Source organism: Alexandromys fortis, unplaced genomic scaffold (genome assembly GCF_014885135.2).
Source record: "Alexandromys fortis isolate MF-2015 unplaced genomic scaffold, M_Fortis_MF-2015_v1.1 scaffold_44, whole genome shotgun sequence".
Classification (NCBI taxonomy): domain Eukaryota; kingdom Metazoa; phylum Chordata; class Mammalia; order Rodentia; family Cricetidae; genus Alexandromys; species Alexandromys fortis.
In genome coordinates this window covers 4,868,567-4,883,701 of record NW_026067921.1, presented here as the reverse complement: position 1 = coordinate 4,883,701, position 15,135 = coordinate 4,868,567, and the positions used below count along the sequence as shown (strand labels likewise).

At 54.3% G+C, this 15,135-nt stretch overlaps 1 protein-coding gene across 4 annotated transcripts in view; it reads left to right on the top strand.

Annotated features, from left to right (window-relative positions):
• The window catches only part of Dlec1 (DLEC1 cilia and flagella associated protein), a 40,188-nt gene that overhangs the window by 24,578 nt on the left and 475 nt on the right, over positions 1 to 15,135 (top strand). For 2 of the 4 annotated variants that reach the window (XM_050141632.1, XM_050141635.1), the window contains 18 exons: positions 412 to 551; positions 2,548 to 2,701; positions 3,193 to 3,303; positions 4,913 to 5,043; positions 5,504 to 5,698; positions 6,445 to 6,515; positions 6,891 to 7,042; positions 8,148 to 8,266; positions 8,722 to 8,792; positions 11,785 to 11,987; positions 12,065 to 12,178; positions 12,274 to 12,399; positions 12,523 to 12,617; positions 12,755 to 12,839; positions 12,988 to 13,179; positions 13,670 to 13,831; positions 14,543 to 14,696; positions 14,963 to 15,086. In XM_050141632.1, coding sequence (XP_049997589.1) covers positions 412 to 551; positions 2,548 to 2,701; positions 3,193 to 3,303; positions 4,913 to 5,043; positions 5,504 to 5,698; positions 6,445 to 6,515; positions 6,891 to 7,042; positions 8,148 to 8,266; positions 8,722 to 8,792; positions 11,785 to 11,987; positions 12,065 to 12,178; positions 12,274 to 12,399; positions 12,523 to 12,617; positions 12,755 to 12,839; positions 12,988 to 13,179; positions 13,670 to 13,831; positions 14,543 to 14,696; positions 14,963 to 15,086 — 2,399 coding nt within the window. Of the gene's footprint in view, positions 1 to 411; positions 552 to 2,547; positions 2,702 to 3,192; positions 3,304 to 4,912; positions 5,044 to 5,503; positions 5,699 to 6,444; positions 6,516 to 6,890; positions 7,043 to 8,147; positions 8,267 to 8,721; positions 8,793 to 11,784; positions 11,988 to 12,064; positions 12,400 to 12,522; positions 12,618 to 12,754; positions 12,840 to 12,987; positions 13,180 to 13,669; positions 13,832 to 14,542; positions 14,697 to 14,962; positions 15,087 to 15,135 lie in introns of those variants that run through there. The other 2 variants (XM_050141633.1, XR_007591545.1) reach the window with 2 other exon arrangements.

Here is a 15,135-nt window from a genome sequence, read left to right as displayed (position 1 = left end):
TTTTTTTGGTTTTTCGAGACAGGGTTTCTCTGTGGTTTTGGAGCCTGTCCTGGAACTAGCTCTTCTAGACCAGGCTGGTCTCGAACTCACAGAGATCCGCCTGCCTCTGTCTCCCAAGTGCTGGGATTAAAGGTATGCGCCACCACTGCCCGGTTTGAAACCCAGGTTTTGTTCTCTTGTCCCGATGTCCTCCTTACCAGCTGTGTTCCCATGCTTGCTCGTCTTCACCTTGGTTTCATGCCCGGGAGAGCCAGCGGCAGCCTGGGGGTGATCCTGGTCAGGCACGGTCAGCCTCCAGCACCCCTGGAGAGCCAGCGGCAGCCTGGGGGTGATCCTGGTCAGGCACGGTCAGCCTCCAGCACCCTGGTTGCCCTGGCCTCACTTCTCACTGTACCTTTTGGGTTGACCTAGGTGTCCCCCTTCGACATTGAGCCTTTGAGCGGCCAGCTACACCCTCTGGGAGAGTGCAAAGTGACTGTCACCCTAGAGACCTCGCACTGTCAGCGGCTGCAGACGGTCCTGGAGCTAGAGGTGGAAAATGGGGCCTGGAGGTATGGAGGCCCGGGAAGGAGGATGACCGTGGGCCATGTCCTTACCTTGTGTTATGGTGTGTATTATCTGCATTTATCTAGAGAGACTTCTAAGCTTAAAACTACAGAGACAGGGGTCTGAGGGGATGGCTCAGCGGTTAAGGTGCTTGCTGCTCTCCTGGACGATCAGGGTTTGATTACCAGCATCCAGGTGAGGCTGGTAATCACAACCACCTGGAACTCCAACTCCAGGGTAGCTGATGCTGTCTTCTGGCCTCCCCGGGCTGTTTTCAGGGTAGCTGATGATGTCTTTTGGCCTCCTTGGCCATTTCCTAGCAAGAGGAAGCATAAGAATGGAAAACTGGAAACACTCACGCTCAGGGCCAAGAGAGTGGGTCCAATGTTATATGTGCTAAGACTGTTGTATTCTGGTGGGAACACTGGAGGCTTGGAGGGCAGCAAAGCCCCTCCCCTTTCTCCCTCTTCCCTTCCCTCCCTTCTCTTTCACTTCTGCGGTGCAAGTTTCCGCGTGTTCATAGAAAAGTTTTACCACCCCCAACAAACTCATTGTCTACCTTCAACAATCACCAACTCAATGCAAGCACTAATTAGTCCATATCCATCCCTTCCTCCCTTCCTTTCTCATTGGTTTTTTGAGATACCGTCATGTAACCAGGGCTAGCCTTGAGCTCACTGTATAGCCTAGGCTGGCCTTGGATTCACTGTGCAGCTGAGGAGAGCTTTAACTTGTGATCCTCCTCCTCTACCTCTCAAGTACTGGGATAGCAGGTGAATACCACCAGGGCTGGATAGAGAGACTATTTCGTTTTTTTAGACAATATTGTTTCTTAATTATTTTATTTTTTACCTTGTTTGAGTGTGTGTCTTTCTCTCTGTGTCTCTGTGTGTCTGTGTCTGTGCCTGTGCATATGTGTGAGTGTATCTGTGTGTATATCTGTGTGTTTCTGTGCCTGTCTGTCTGTATGTGTGTGTCTCTCTTTGTGTGTTTGTGCCTATGCATATGTGTGTCTGTGTGTGAGTCTGTGTGTATCTATGTGTGTGTCTGTTTCTGTGTGTTTCTCTGTGTGTGTCTCTGTGTGTGTCTCTGTGTGTGTCTGTGTCTGTCTGTGCTTCTGTGTGTGCCTCTATGTGTCTATGCCTGTGTGTATGTGTATTTGTGTGTGTCTATGTATGTATCTCTCTGTATGTGTCTGTGTCTCTGTGTATGTCTCTGTGTGTATCTCTCTGTGTGTGTCTATGTGTATGTGTGTGTCTGTGTGTGTGTGTCTGTGTCTGTCTGTCTGTGTGTCTCTGTGTGTCTATCTGTGTCTGTGCATGTGTGTATGAGTGTGTGCACAGGTCACTAGAGGATATCAGGTGTCCTCCATCACTCTCCACCTAACCCTTGGAGGCTGCATTGTCACCTGTGAACAGTACTTCTCTGAGGATTGGAGGGCACCTTCCTCATGGCAAAAATCATTTGGGCTCACTGGTCATTTGTGAATTCTCTTTACAGAAGTATCTATCCAGATAGCCTGTCCATTTTCAGAACTAGGGGACACTCATGAGACCCCACCTCTCCATAAAGATTTATAGTGTCTTCAGTGGTATAACCAGGTTGTGTTCTGAATGACGATCTTGTATTTTGCTGCTGCTTTGCCAAACTCAATTTTTAGGAGTTGTGTGTGTTTTGGGTTTCTTGAGGCGGGGTCTCACTGTGTAGCACTGGTTTGCCTGAAACTCTGTCTGTAGACTAGGCTGCCCTGGAACCCACAGTGACCCTCCTTGGTTCTGGAATTATAAATGTGCTACCCTTAGCTGGGTTTTTTTTTTGTTTGTTTGTATGGTTGGTTTTGGTTTTTGTTGTTGTTTTGTTTTGGCTTTTGCTGTTTGTTTTTTTGTTATTATTACATTAGTGGATTCCTTGGGCCTTTCCCCATCCTCACACCATTTGTACATGGGGACAGTTTTATTTTCCTCTTCTGATCAGTGTGCCACGTGACTTTCTGTGTTCCAGCTACCTTCCTGTGTATGCTGAGGTGCAGCAGCCTTACGTGTACCTGCAGAACAGCCACATGGAGTTCAGCAACCTCTACCTGGGTGTGCCCATAAAGTCAACCATCATGCTTGTCAATGGCACCCTCCTGCCCACCAGGTTCCACTGGGGCAAGGTAATCTGCAGCTCTCAAATGTGTGGCCTCATCCCCTGAGTGGCCACCCTCCAGAATCCCCCCCAAATCCCGCAGCTCCGTCCACAGTTCGCATCAAAGCGTGGCTCCTTAAGTTCACCTTGTCTGACTTTTCATGGCTCCATCTTTAGGAAATTCTAGTTCCCTGCCCAAGAAGGAGTTCCTGGTGAACACAGCTGAGGCCTCCCACCCAGCACAGCCCATAACTGGTCTGCACACCTGTTCAGAACGTAGTCATAGCAATGCCCCTGTGGTTGACAGTGGAGCTTGCTCTGAGCGCCATGAGAGAAGCCTCAAGGCAGCTGCCTTCTGCTGTCTACCATAGTGGGTTGCCCAGTTGGTCCAGGAGAAGAGGAGGCTCTGTGGTTTATTCCTGAGGTGCCCAGCCCTGTAGGCTTGCTGTGTTAGCACTCTGTAAACCCTAAGCCACCTGGTAGCCTCACAAGACAACAACTCCATCCCGTGTCTTCCAGCTCCTGGGAGCTCAAGCAGCCTTGTGCACAGTAACGATCTCTCCCAAACGTGGCCTACTGGGCCCCAGTGAAGAACGCCAGCTCTCCTTGGAGTTTACAGCCCACACACAGGTGAGTAGAGCAGTTTGGGAGCCCCTTGTGGCTGGGAAGGTACCCTGTTCAACCACTGATACCGATGCTTCCAGGGAGGGCTAACGGATCCCACTCCTGTTCCTCATGAGTGGGCAAGAGATTTAAAGTATTTGCATTTAGGGTGCTTGCTCCTTCACTCTGGACCTAATCTTTGAGGCTGCAAGGCCAGAGAGCCTAGAGTAGGCTCAGATGTGGTCTGAGACCCAACGACCACAGTGTCACTGGCCCTACCCTTCTCTAGGCAAGTCTCTGTGGCCTTGGGAAGCCCAGTATTCCAGTGTGTCAGGGCAAAGTCATTGCTCAAGGCAGACACTGTTCTGGGTGCTTCGGGGAGAGGCTAACAGGTGGCTGCTATTCTCTCAGGAGAGGAGAGGCTCCTCCCCCTCCCTGGAGGATCCCAGAAGGAAGCCCTCACAGCGGGACTTGCTCAGTGTTTGGGTGTTGCTGGCCAACTGTTTATGGCTCTTCTGGAAAGAGAAATATCCTCAACCTTTAAACAGGGTTTCTTTTCTTCTTTCATTTTCTTTTTTAAAATTTATTTATTTCTATTTGATGTGCATTGGTGTTTGCCATGGGTATTGGGTCTCCTGGAACTGGAGTTACAGACAGTTGTGAGCAGGTGCTGAGAATTGAAACCAGGTCCTCTGGAAGAACAGTCAGTGCTCTTAACCACTGAGCCATCTCTCCAGCCCTTTTGTTTTTCTTTTTAACATTTATTTATTTATTTACTTAGTGTGTGTGTGTGTGTGTGTGTGTGTGTGCAAGAATGTGTGCACACATGCCACTGCATGTGGAGGTCAGAAGCCAGCTTTCAGAGACTTACAGGGCCAGCTTCCTCACTCCTTGACGACAAACCTGGAGTCAGCGAGCTTTCTTATACAACCAAGCTTGGCTGCCAGGGTGACGGGCAGATAGGCCCAGGCCTGGCCTGGCACAGCTTCCCATCCCCCATCAAAGAACAGGTGCCACTCTCCAGAAGTCGCTTTGAGGAATCTCCTGTATCAGTTACTTTTCTCCCTGATGTAACAATAGCAACCTAAGGAAGGAAAGATGTATTTATTCCTAGTCGGAGGCTGCAGGGCATCATGGTGGGGAAGCCAGGCTACAAGAGTGTGAGGAGGGAGGTCACGTCCTCAGACAGGAAGCAGGTGGTCACATCCCCAGATAGGAAGCAGGCAGAGGGGATCCTGGTGCCCAGCTCACTGCTCTATACTCAGTCTAGGGCTTTCACTCCTAGAAAGGGGTGCCCACATTTAGGACGCTGGGTCATCCCACCACAGCTACACCTGTTTCCTACACAGGCATGACAAACATCCATTTCTATGGTGATTTAAATCCCGTGAAGCTGACAGAAAGACTGAACATTATCCCTTCCTGTGGATATATATGAATATGTAGGCCCAACACATGTATCCGTGAACCTAGAGGGAGGGTCAGCCTCGAAGGGCCTTGTCTGGGCTGACAGGATGGCTCACTGGAGGCCCTTCCTCAGACAGAAGCAAGGCCTTCATGTTGTCACTCATGGGAGTGGGTGAGCATCTGGGCTCATCTGCTGAGGTTCCGGCCCTGAAACTAACACTTCTGGCAGGAAACGTTGACCGATTTGGCCCTCCCTTGTCATGTGTCTGGCATGGAGAAGCCCCTGGCCCTGGGCATCTCTGGGAAGCCTCTGGGATTGCGAGTGACCATCACTATCTCCTTAGAGGACTCCGATGGAAGGTGAGTCCAGGGTAGGGGAGGCCGCATGGAGGGCTGGCATTACATGATGGTCCTGTTCCCCCTCCTCCTGAGCAAATTGCCAGCGCTAAGAGGTTACCAAGTTGTCCCAGGCCCTCGCTATCTCTGCAGAACCCCCCGCCCCCACTCCACCCTGTGTGGCGTTTCTGTGCATGCTGTGAGGCAGGCTGGAGGTGGCAGGGGATCCTCAGTGGGTTTTCCCATGTTAGTCCCAGAAGCTTGCAGCTACACCATTTTTGACCCCACGGGAGGCAATTCATGCTGTTCCATCACTCCTCTGGCATGGCGGGTTGGCAAGAAGTTTGGGCCTCGGGTCTGGCACTCCATGAGGAGAGAGTCCGTATTAAGCTGGGTTTCAGGGCTACTCCCCCACCCGACCCGGGGTGGCTCTCTGAACTGAAACAAGAGCGGCAGGTAACATAGTGCCCATGGCATGGGGCAGCGCTGTCAGCTGCAGTACGCAGTGGCCAGCCCACCCAGAGAATCTCCGCTTGGACTTTGGCTCGACAGTGCCACTGAGGACCCGTGTGACTCGCCAGCTCATCCTGACAAATTGCTCCCCAATACAGACCCCCTTTTCCCTCAAATTTGAGTACTTTGGAAGCTCCCAGGACAGTCTGAACAAAAAGATCAGCCTGTAAGTCTTAATCTCTTCCCGGGCATTTCCCAGGGTGCGTGAGCTCAGATGGATTATCCTCACGGGGGCCATGTTTCCGCTTGGGAGGCTAGAGGCTGATTGGTGTGGGAGGGCGAGTGTGTGGTTTGAAGATGGCTGTAGGGAACTGCACAGAGGAAATAGCTCCTACAACCCATCCTGAAGACCCCAACTGACCCGTGGGAGAGGCCAGGCGGGTGACCCCTCCTCAGCCTGGCCTTGGAGGTTGAGGACTTCCCAGATCAGGTAGGGTAAAGGAGGGAGACACTACTGTAGACAGCGGAACCGGGCGCAGAGGTGTGGGGGGGAGCACTCAGAAATGGATCGTGGGTCTGAGGTGACAGGCGCAGGGAGGAAAACCATTAGCTTTTCATGCCGGTGCCACCTGAGGTCAGGGAGCAGCTGGGGAGAGTGGAGCCTGTGGAAGAGGACACCCCAGATCTGGGGACCCAGAGCTGGGTTTTGCCTCTGGGATAGCAGATCTCCGGCTCAGAGGCCAGTCCGTGGATGTCTGGGGAGATGGGAGGTGGTTATGACTTTTGGGGTAGCCTGCAGCTAGAGTTGTGCTGGATGGCAGAGATCCAGTGGGAACAGATTTTCGGGGACCCGATCAGCTTCCCTTGAGAGGAGCAGGCTGCCTTCCCCCGCTAGGCACCTGTCCAGATATTTCTGTGGCTCCAGCGTGGGAAGGACTGACTGCTCCCATACTATTTTCTATCTCTGTGAAGCCCTGACATGCCCCCAGCCCTGCTAAAGACAGCACACATCCAAGAGCACTTGGCCAAGAAAGAAAAGATGGGTAAGAGCCACCAACATGGGAAGTGTTGGGCCCAAGTAATGGCCAGAGTTGGGCTTTTCACAGCCTTCTGAGGATGTGATGTTATATTCTAACGCCAGCATCCACCATGGAGGGAAATGGGGACCAGCGACTCACTCCCTCTCAGTAAAGTCCCCAACATGGCTGAGCTGTGTACAGGACATGTGGCAGCTCATAGGGGAGGGCTTGACCTCATAGGAGGTACCAGAGCCTGGCCCAGTAGGGCCAGTCTCGGCTGGCTTACCAATGGAATAGAGGCCATGTGATGGCTCCACCAGGGTCAAGCTTTGCTAACCCCTGAGGATTTAGCCCTCACTCTCAACCCAGGGTATGACCCTCATGTTCTGTTCTCCGCAGACTTTATGGAGAGCATGTTATCCCACAGGAAAGGAGCTGCCTTCTTCCCCCACATTTCCCAGGGCATGCTGGGAGCCTACCAGCAGCTGAGTATTGACATAACGGGCTGTGCCAACATGTGGGGCGAGTACTGGGATGATCTCCTTTGCATGGTAAGGACATGCATGCAGGCATGGTAAGAAAGTGCATGCAGACATGGTAAGGACATGCATGTAGGCTTGGTAAGGACATGCATGCAGGCTTGGTAAGGACGTGCATATAGGCTTGGTAAGGACATGCATGCAGGCATGGTAAGGATGTGCATGCAGGCATGGTAGGGACATGCATACAGGCTTGGTAAGGATATGCATGTAGGCTTGGTAGGGACGTGCATGCAGGCATGGTAAGGATATGCATGTAGGCTTGGTAAGGACATGAGTGTAAGCACACAGCTCCTAGTCTCCTCTCCGCCAGCTGTGCCCTCAGCCTTTCCGAGTGCAGCTGCTGCCACATGCTGCTCGCTCACACTGCCGCAGTTTCTGGGGCAAGGCTGACATGCTTCTAGCAGAGAGTCCTTTTGTGTAGCAGAACCTTCTGCATCTCTGTGATGTACAGGGCTGGAGCCACCATGAGGAGGACAGGAAATGGTAGGCTGGAAAGAACAGTAATGAGTAAAGAGGAGACAGTAACAGCTTTCCAGCAATCCAACCTTACCCAGATCTCTGCATTTTGTCATTTGCTAAGCCCCCTATACATACATGCACACACACATACATGCATACATATGCAAACACACATACACATATATACATACACGCATACAATACACACATGTACACAGATACATATATACACATTCACACATGCACACATCACACACATACACACAAGAACACATGTACATACACACATATAACACAATACACATATACACACAACACATACACCCACATAACACACACACACACGACACTCACACAATCTTTAACAAACTAAAAGATATTTGAACAAATAAATTTGACCAAAGGGGCCACAAGAGGCCTGAGGCGCTGCGGCTGGATCATCAGCTGCGGCTTATGAGGGAAGGAAGGGCAGACAGAAACTAGGGCAAAACAGCTAAGGATAAGGGTGAAGCAGCCGGGTTAGGAACTGGACAGTGGGTGAGGCTGGATTCAATGGGAACCAACTTGTGGGAATCCTGGACTGGTTGGACACGTGGAAACTTTGCCTGGAAGAACCGCAGTGGCCCTCACTGACAAAAAGCTGGTGTGTTTGCAGGTGGGGGACCTGCCAGTAACTGTCATCCCGGTGTATATGGCCGTGGTGGGCTGCCCCATCAGCTCCCTGAGGAATACATGCTACAGTGTGGCCCCATTCCAGAAGGAACCCATCATCAGGTGCCCAGCTTCAGCCCTGGTCTCTGGCTCTTCTACCCCTCTGACTGTAGGTCTGGGTTGTTTGTGCTGGTTCCTGGTTCTCCGTCTGGCTCAGGGCTACCTGAGCCACCCAAAGGAGGCTCTAGGGCAGGGCTGTCCTGGGGAAGTGACATTGGTGTGTCCCTGAGGGCTTTGGGGGTGGGTGAGTGGACAGAGAGCAGTCTGAGGAAGTGGCAGACCCTGACAAGCCCAGGCAGAATGTCCGCAGCGGTGTGTGTGTGTGTGTGTGTGTGTGTGTGTGTGTGTGTGTGTGTGTGACAGTTCACCCAGTACTCTGCAGCCCCGGGTCTTGGTGTTACTGAGGCAGGAGCAGACAGCTGATACCTCTCTGGCCCAAGGCCCACCCGGGCCTCCTGCCCCACAAGGCTGTGCAGTCTACGTGAAGGGTGCTAGCTCAGGCTGCTCTCTCCCTCCAGATTTGGGACCCAGATCTCTGGAGGAGACACAGTCACCAGAACCCTCCGTCTGTATAACTCCAGCCCCTGCGGTGAGTTGCTTGTGATGGTCAGGTATCTGGGAGGGAGAGGAACTGGCAGCTGCAAACAGCACCCGGGAATCCCAGTGACCTGTGGCCCTTGAGACAGACCCAGAGGTCTAAAGGAGAGAGGTGACCGTGCCAGTCCAGGCTTATGAAAGAGGTACTTCCATCCTTGAGAATGGGACTCATCCTTGCTTAACTTTGCATCACCAGGGTCACTGTGCCCAGGGACAGACACTTCCGGGGACCCTTTTCTCAGCCCTTTAGCCAGCAGTATCTGAGCTACATGACAGGTGCTATGTAAGGAAATGGGGATCCCGAGAGAACGGGAAAGGGGGTTTGTGCCCTAGGGGCTTCCAGTGTGACTGGGTGCTGGGGGCCTTCGAGGAGTCTCTGAACTTCCTTGTGAGGGGCACTTGGGCTGTGTCTGAGTAAAGCCAGAGAGGTGAGGGTATCCGTGGTGTCTAAGGGAGAATCGTGGACAACTCAGAAGTCAGACATTTAGCCCTCTCCAGGCACAGCCATGGGTGAGAAGCAGGACTCTGTGACCCTGCTCCTTGTGGGATCCCACTATCCTGAGAGGCGTATCACAGTCACTCTCAGGAGTCCCCTCGCCTTGTATGAGCATTGTTGGCCTGGGTCACGTTGTCACACTAGCATCCCTGACTTCCTATCACTTTATTGTGACTTGTTTCTGTTTTTAAGTTTTAAAATTAATTAGTTTATTTGTGTATTGTGGGGGGCAGAGGGCAACACTGAGGAGTCTTTCCTCTCCTGTTACACGTGGTTTTGGTAAACAACGGGAGGCCAAGCTTTCAACGGTCCTGAGATGACCTTGTCTGTGGGATTTGTTGTTGTTGTTGTTGTTGTTGGTTCTGCGGTTGTAGGAGTCAGCTGGATGTCACACACGCTAGACCAGTGCTCTGCCCACGGCCATCTCCCCCAGCATTCTCTCTCCATTTGTTTAGAGACAAGTTCTCACTAAGTTGACTAGGCTGCCCTTGAACTCACTCAGGAAAGACCTGGTCTTGGGGTCTTCCTGCCTCATCTTCCTAAGTAGCTGGGCTTACAGGCCTGTGTCACGAGCCCAGCTATTCCCTGAGCCTTCTCTTTGTCTTCCATTCTCCCCATGGTTTCCTTTTCTTCCTCATCACTCAAGATCTCTACATATTGTTCTGGTCCTCTGGGTGCAGGAGGTGACCTTGATAAAAAGCAGACAACAGGTAGAGACAGGAGATCCACCCAAGGCTGGATCCTGTGGCATTCCCTATCGCCAGGACCAATGACAAGATCCAGAAAGTCCATGCTAATTCCTGTTCCATTCCCCATCGCCATGACCAGCCATACTAGATCCAGAAAGTCCATGCTAACTGACACATGAGGAGGTGACTGAATCACTGGCCCTGGTACCCTGCTGTGGAGAGGAGCTGTAGCCCAGCTGAGGAGGTGGTGTGGCAGATAAAAGCATTTGCATGGTGGGAGAGGTCTGAACTAGCTTAAGTGCGGTTAGGAACAGCCAGGTAGGGTGCACGGACAGGCAGAGGACAGAGGGGCCCTGTGCTTGGCGGGTCACTGCTGGATGGGAGCAGATTTGCAGGCCGGTACGAGTCGGGGCTGTACTTCTGGCAGACAAAGTGAAGCCACCGGTGGGCGTGGTGGCTCACATAGGAGGCATCAGAGGAGAGCAGGTGCATGGGAAAGAGGGCAGTGTGGCAGCCCAGGTCGGGGAGCAATGGGGTGCACTCTCTTCAGCTTGGAGGACTTACCCAGTGCTATTGAGGGATGATGCAGTTGCTTCATCCAGAGTTGGGTAGAAGGATGAGGTACCAAGGGAGGTAGAGAGTTGCTAGGAAGATGACCACGAAGGTTAGCTTGATTTGGGGACTTGGGGAGGAAGTGTAAACAGACCAGGGTCGATGGATGGGTGTGGAGAAGATGGAGGGTGTGGGACTTGGAGGGTCAACCGTCAGACAGAAATCAAAGGGACAGGAAACTGCAGGAAGTCAGGAGATCCTAGGTTCAGGGACTTGGATATGAAGACTGGTCTTGTGACCAACCGCGAGGACATCAGGTAACTGAGTCAGGTGCCAAGAAGCCTACAGAGAACCGCTTATGTTCCTATATGCGTCTGTCGCACATGCGTGTTGATGTGTATGAGTGCACGTGTGTTCAGGTGTGCTCACATGAGTGTGTGCCCACGTGCGGAGAAGCCAGAAGACAGCCTTGGGTGCTTCCTTGGCTCTTCAGGTGCCACCTACCTTGCTGCTTGAAACAGGGTCTGTCACTGTCCCAGGACTCACCAGGATGCCCAGACTGGCTCAGCATTCCCAGGGCTGCCTCTGTCTCCTCAGGGCTGGGGTTACAAGCGTGTGCTACCACATCTGGCTTTTCAAGTGATCTGGTCCAGACTCAAGTCCTCATGTGTCCACAGTGTGTCTAGATGGCATTCAGCTGCTCTGATAAATGCATGGAAAGAAAAATCCACTTGGGAGGGAACGGGTTTATTTCACACAACAGCTCACAGTCCATTACCAAGCAAAGGCAGGGCAGAAACTCAAGGCAGGAACCTGGAGGCAGAGACTGTGGGGGGCACTGCTTACAGGCTTACTCCTCTTGGCTTATTCAACCTGTGTTCTCATATAACCCAGGACTACTTGTCCAGTGACGACCTTGCACATAGCGGACTGGGCCCTCCCACATCAATCATTAATCAAGAAAATGCCCCATAGACTTGCCCATAGGCCAAACTGATGGGGGCTATTTCTCAACTGGGGTCCCCTCTTCCCAGGCACCTCTAGTTTGGGACGCTGACAAAAACAAACCAGCACACACAGCAAGCACTTGAGCAACTGAGCCCGCTACCCATCGCCAAGAACTACTTTCTAGAACTACGGCATTATAAAAATAGCAAGGGCCCCCTCCACCATGAGAACGGGAGTCTAGGGAGGTGGAAGCCGGGGGAAGACCACCCACTCTCCTTTGTTCTCCTTGCTTCCCCCAGACATCCGCCTGGACTGGGAGACCTACATCCCAGAGGAAAAGGAGGACCAGCTGCTGGAGCTGCTTGTGTTTTATGGGCCGCCCTTCCCACTGCGGGACCAAGCCGGGAACGAGCTCGTGTGCCCTGAGACCTCTGAAGGCAGCTCACCAGCGTCCCCATGTCCCTCCAATGTGTCAGGGTCTAGCCATGCAGTCCCCTCATCGGTGAGCAAGGGTACGGGGCGTGTGAGACGTGGCCCAGGTCAGCTGAGCCCACACGAACCTCCGGGTCTCATCGGTAGCAGGGTAACTGCAGTGGCGGTGCCAAGGCTGAAGAACAGATCATCTCAGTCATCCTGCAGGGGCACGAGGGGGTGCCCTCCGGCAACATGTACCATATCAGCCCCAAGCAGGTGGTGAGTAGGCTGGGGTGGGCGCTCTCTTATGGAGCTGCCCCGGCAGGCCCGCTGGTGAACACGGGGCAGCGCCGAGGCTACCGTGTTCCTACCAGGTCATCCCGGCGGGCGGCCACCGCACCCTCCACGTCTCCTTCACACCCATGGTGCTCGGCCTTGACGTTCTACGCAAGGTGGAGTGTACCGGCTACGCCCTGGGCTTCATGAGTTTGGATAAGGAGGTGAGCCTTCCCACCCGGGGTGAGGGTGCCATGGCCAGCTCCTCTCCCCCTGGGAGTCACACTGCCTGCTCAGCCCCCCCCCCCCCGGGACCACCAGTGACCTCTGACGATTGGGCTTTGCAGTCCGAGAGAGAGATTCCAGGCCGAATGCGCCGCCTTCAGGACTTCGCCGTGGGCCCCCTGAGACTAGAGCTGAATGGCTACGTGAGGCGGGCACAGTGAGTCCAGTGGATCTCCCTCCCCGCCCCCATCCCCTGGAGAGAGGAACCTCACTTCAGAGTCAAAGGACAGGGCCAGGGACAGGATGCTGTGGGACCGGATCCTGGCTGCTTGAGCGGTGCCTGTCGCTCTGTAGGCTGGACACCGAGCTGGACAGCAGTGGCTACTTGGACTTCCGGTGCCAGGCCAGCGACCTCATCCCGAAAGATCCCTGCTGTGGGGTGAGTGTGATGTCACCCTGCACCAGCCAAAGGACTTGGACCTCCCATGTGCCTGGGGGTCCTTCAAGTCGTGAGTCCTTTTCCCAGAGTCCCAGCCTGAGGACTGGGAAGGGATGCACCATGCCCACCCCCTCCTGCATGGCCCCAGGTGCTGAGTGACCGGCCTACCACCCGCCATCTGAAACTGATCAACACCACGGAAATCCTGCACTACTTCCGAGTCCTGGTCTCCAGGCCCTTCTTCATTTCTCAAGGTGGGGCCCGTCACCAGCAGCAGTGCGAAGAGGAGATGGCCTCCTCAGGCCCGCAGCTGGCCCTCCGCCCACAGGAGAACATGCTGGTCAGTGCAGGGGCGCACCATCTCCACCCCCACTTTACAGGCAACACACACCCATGTCCTGCTCACACCTGAGCACCAGGTACACATGGACAGTCCTAGGTGCATGCCCCAGACATGTCCCTTTCGACACACAGATGAACCTACTGCACATAGCCACATACATCCCAGAAACTTGTCCAGACCCACCAGTGTGTGTCCCTATGGACCACCGCCGACGGCTGGGTGGAGGCCAGTGCACACTGGTGAGCATCCCTTTTTCACACCACGCTCCCTCCCTTCTCATGTGCCAGGTGCTGCACACACAACAGACATGTACAGGGCATGGAAACCACATGCTCCACGCGGGGGCACTGCTGAGCCATGTGCTGGGCAGCGGGACCACTCTGGGCTCCACAAGCCCCATAAACTGGGGGTCGGACAGGACTTGGCTGTACCAGCAGGCCACCTGCCTTCAGCAACCTGGGGTAACACTGTGTCCACACCCGCTCAGGTGGACGTGTCCTTCTCCCTCTCCCTGGAGCTGCTGTCCTACCAGAAGCTCCCAGCTGACCAGATGCTGCCCGGAGTGGACATTCAGGAGAGTGAGGACGGAGAGAAACAGATGGTGTTCACAGGGAATCTGCTCCTGGGCTTCACCAACCAGACCTTCCAGGCACGTGCTGGGCGTCCTCCTGCCAATTCCAACCCCCAGGGAGGAATACGACCGACACCCTGTCCCACGGGTGACGGGCTGGAGGGGAAATCCAGGGTGCTCCCTGGAGGAGGTGGCCGGTGAAGCCTGGAAATGACACAGAGAGACCTAGGGTAGGGTTGATTGGTGGGGACAGTGAGCACCGAGGAAACCGTGAGGGACTCTGCCTGGCTCTCTAGAGCTTAGAGTGCCACTGAGCGGGTCACACACAGGTCAGTATGGAGCCGAGGGAGTCAAGCTGGGGATGCAAGCAGAGAGCTAACGTGTAGACCTTGTGGGATGACAGAGGGACCAGGAGTAGAGGAGGGTAGTGGAGGCCTGCGGTCTGGAAACTGGCAGGAGCTGGGGGCCACAGTGAAGCTGACCATGCCAGTGCCTGAGTGATTCGTGAACTTCTGGGGGCTTTGAGCGACCTGGCTCAGGGTCTGATGAGCCCCATGGGAGGAGGGAAGGTGATGGTGGTCGGATGGCTGACTGACCATGGGAGGAAGGTTGGTAGAGAAGCCGAGGGTGTCCCCTGGCCCTGCCGGATTCCACCTGCCTGGCTTGGGTGGCAGTGCCAAACGCCTGATTGCCCACCGTCCTCTACCCCAGCTCTGTTCAGAAGTGTCAGTACTCGGGGGAGGTGGGTTTCCCTGTGTCCCTCACTGAGACACGGGCTTGGGCTCCCAGGAGGTGCCCCTGCGGGCTGTCGTGGCTGTGCCAGCGCTGCAGCTGTCCACCAGCTGGGTAGACTTCGGGACCTGCTTCGTGAACCAGCCACACACCCGGGAGGTCTACCTCACGAACCTCAGCAACTGCCTGAGCTACTGGACAGTGATAATGGGTACGTTGTCACCCCCACATTCTGCTGCTCCGCAACGGGCCCGAGCAAGACCCATAAGAAAGACAGTAGCGTCCTGTCCATGTAGACTGGCTTCCCAGGGCTGATGGCACTGGACACTCCTGGAGTCCACCAGTCCTCCAGTTTCCGGCTGCCCTGTCCTGGGTTGCTGGGATGACCAGAGGTGACACCTGAGAGACTGGTCTGGTCTCGGGGACAACGTCTGGAGCAGCCTGTGCCCATGTATGGCCTCTTTCTTCTCGGTGTAGGACAGGAGGAACCAGCCAGGGAGGATAATGCCTTTGGGGTCTCCCCAGGCAGTGGCCTGCTGGAGGCCCGACCCACCAACGCACCCCCAGTTTCCATCCCCCTTGAGGTCTTCTTCAATCCTAGGTAAGAGCTGCTTCCTGCCTCTGGGACACCGCCCATGGGGCCTGGGCAC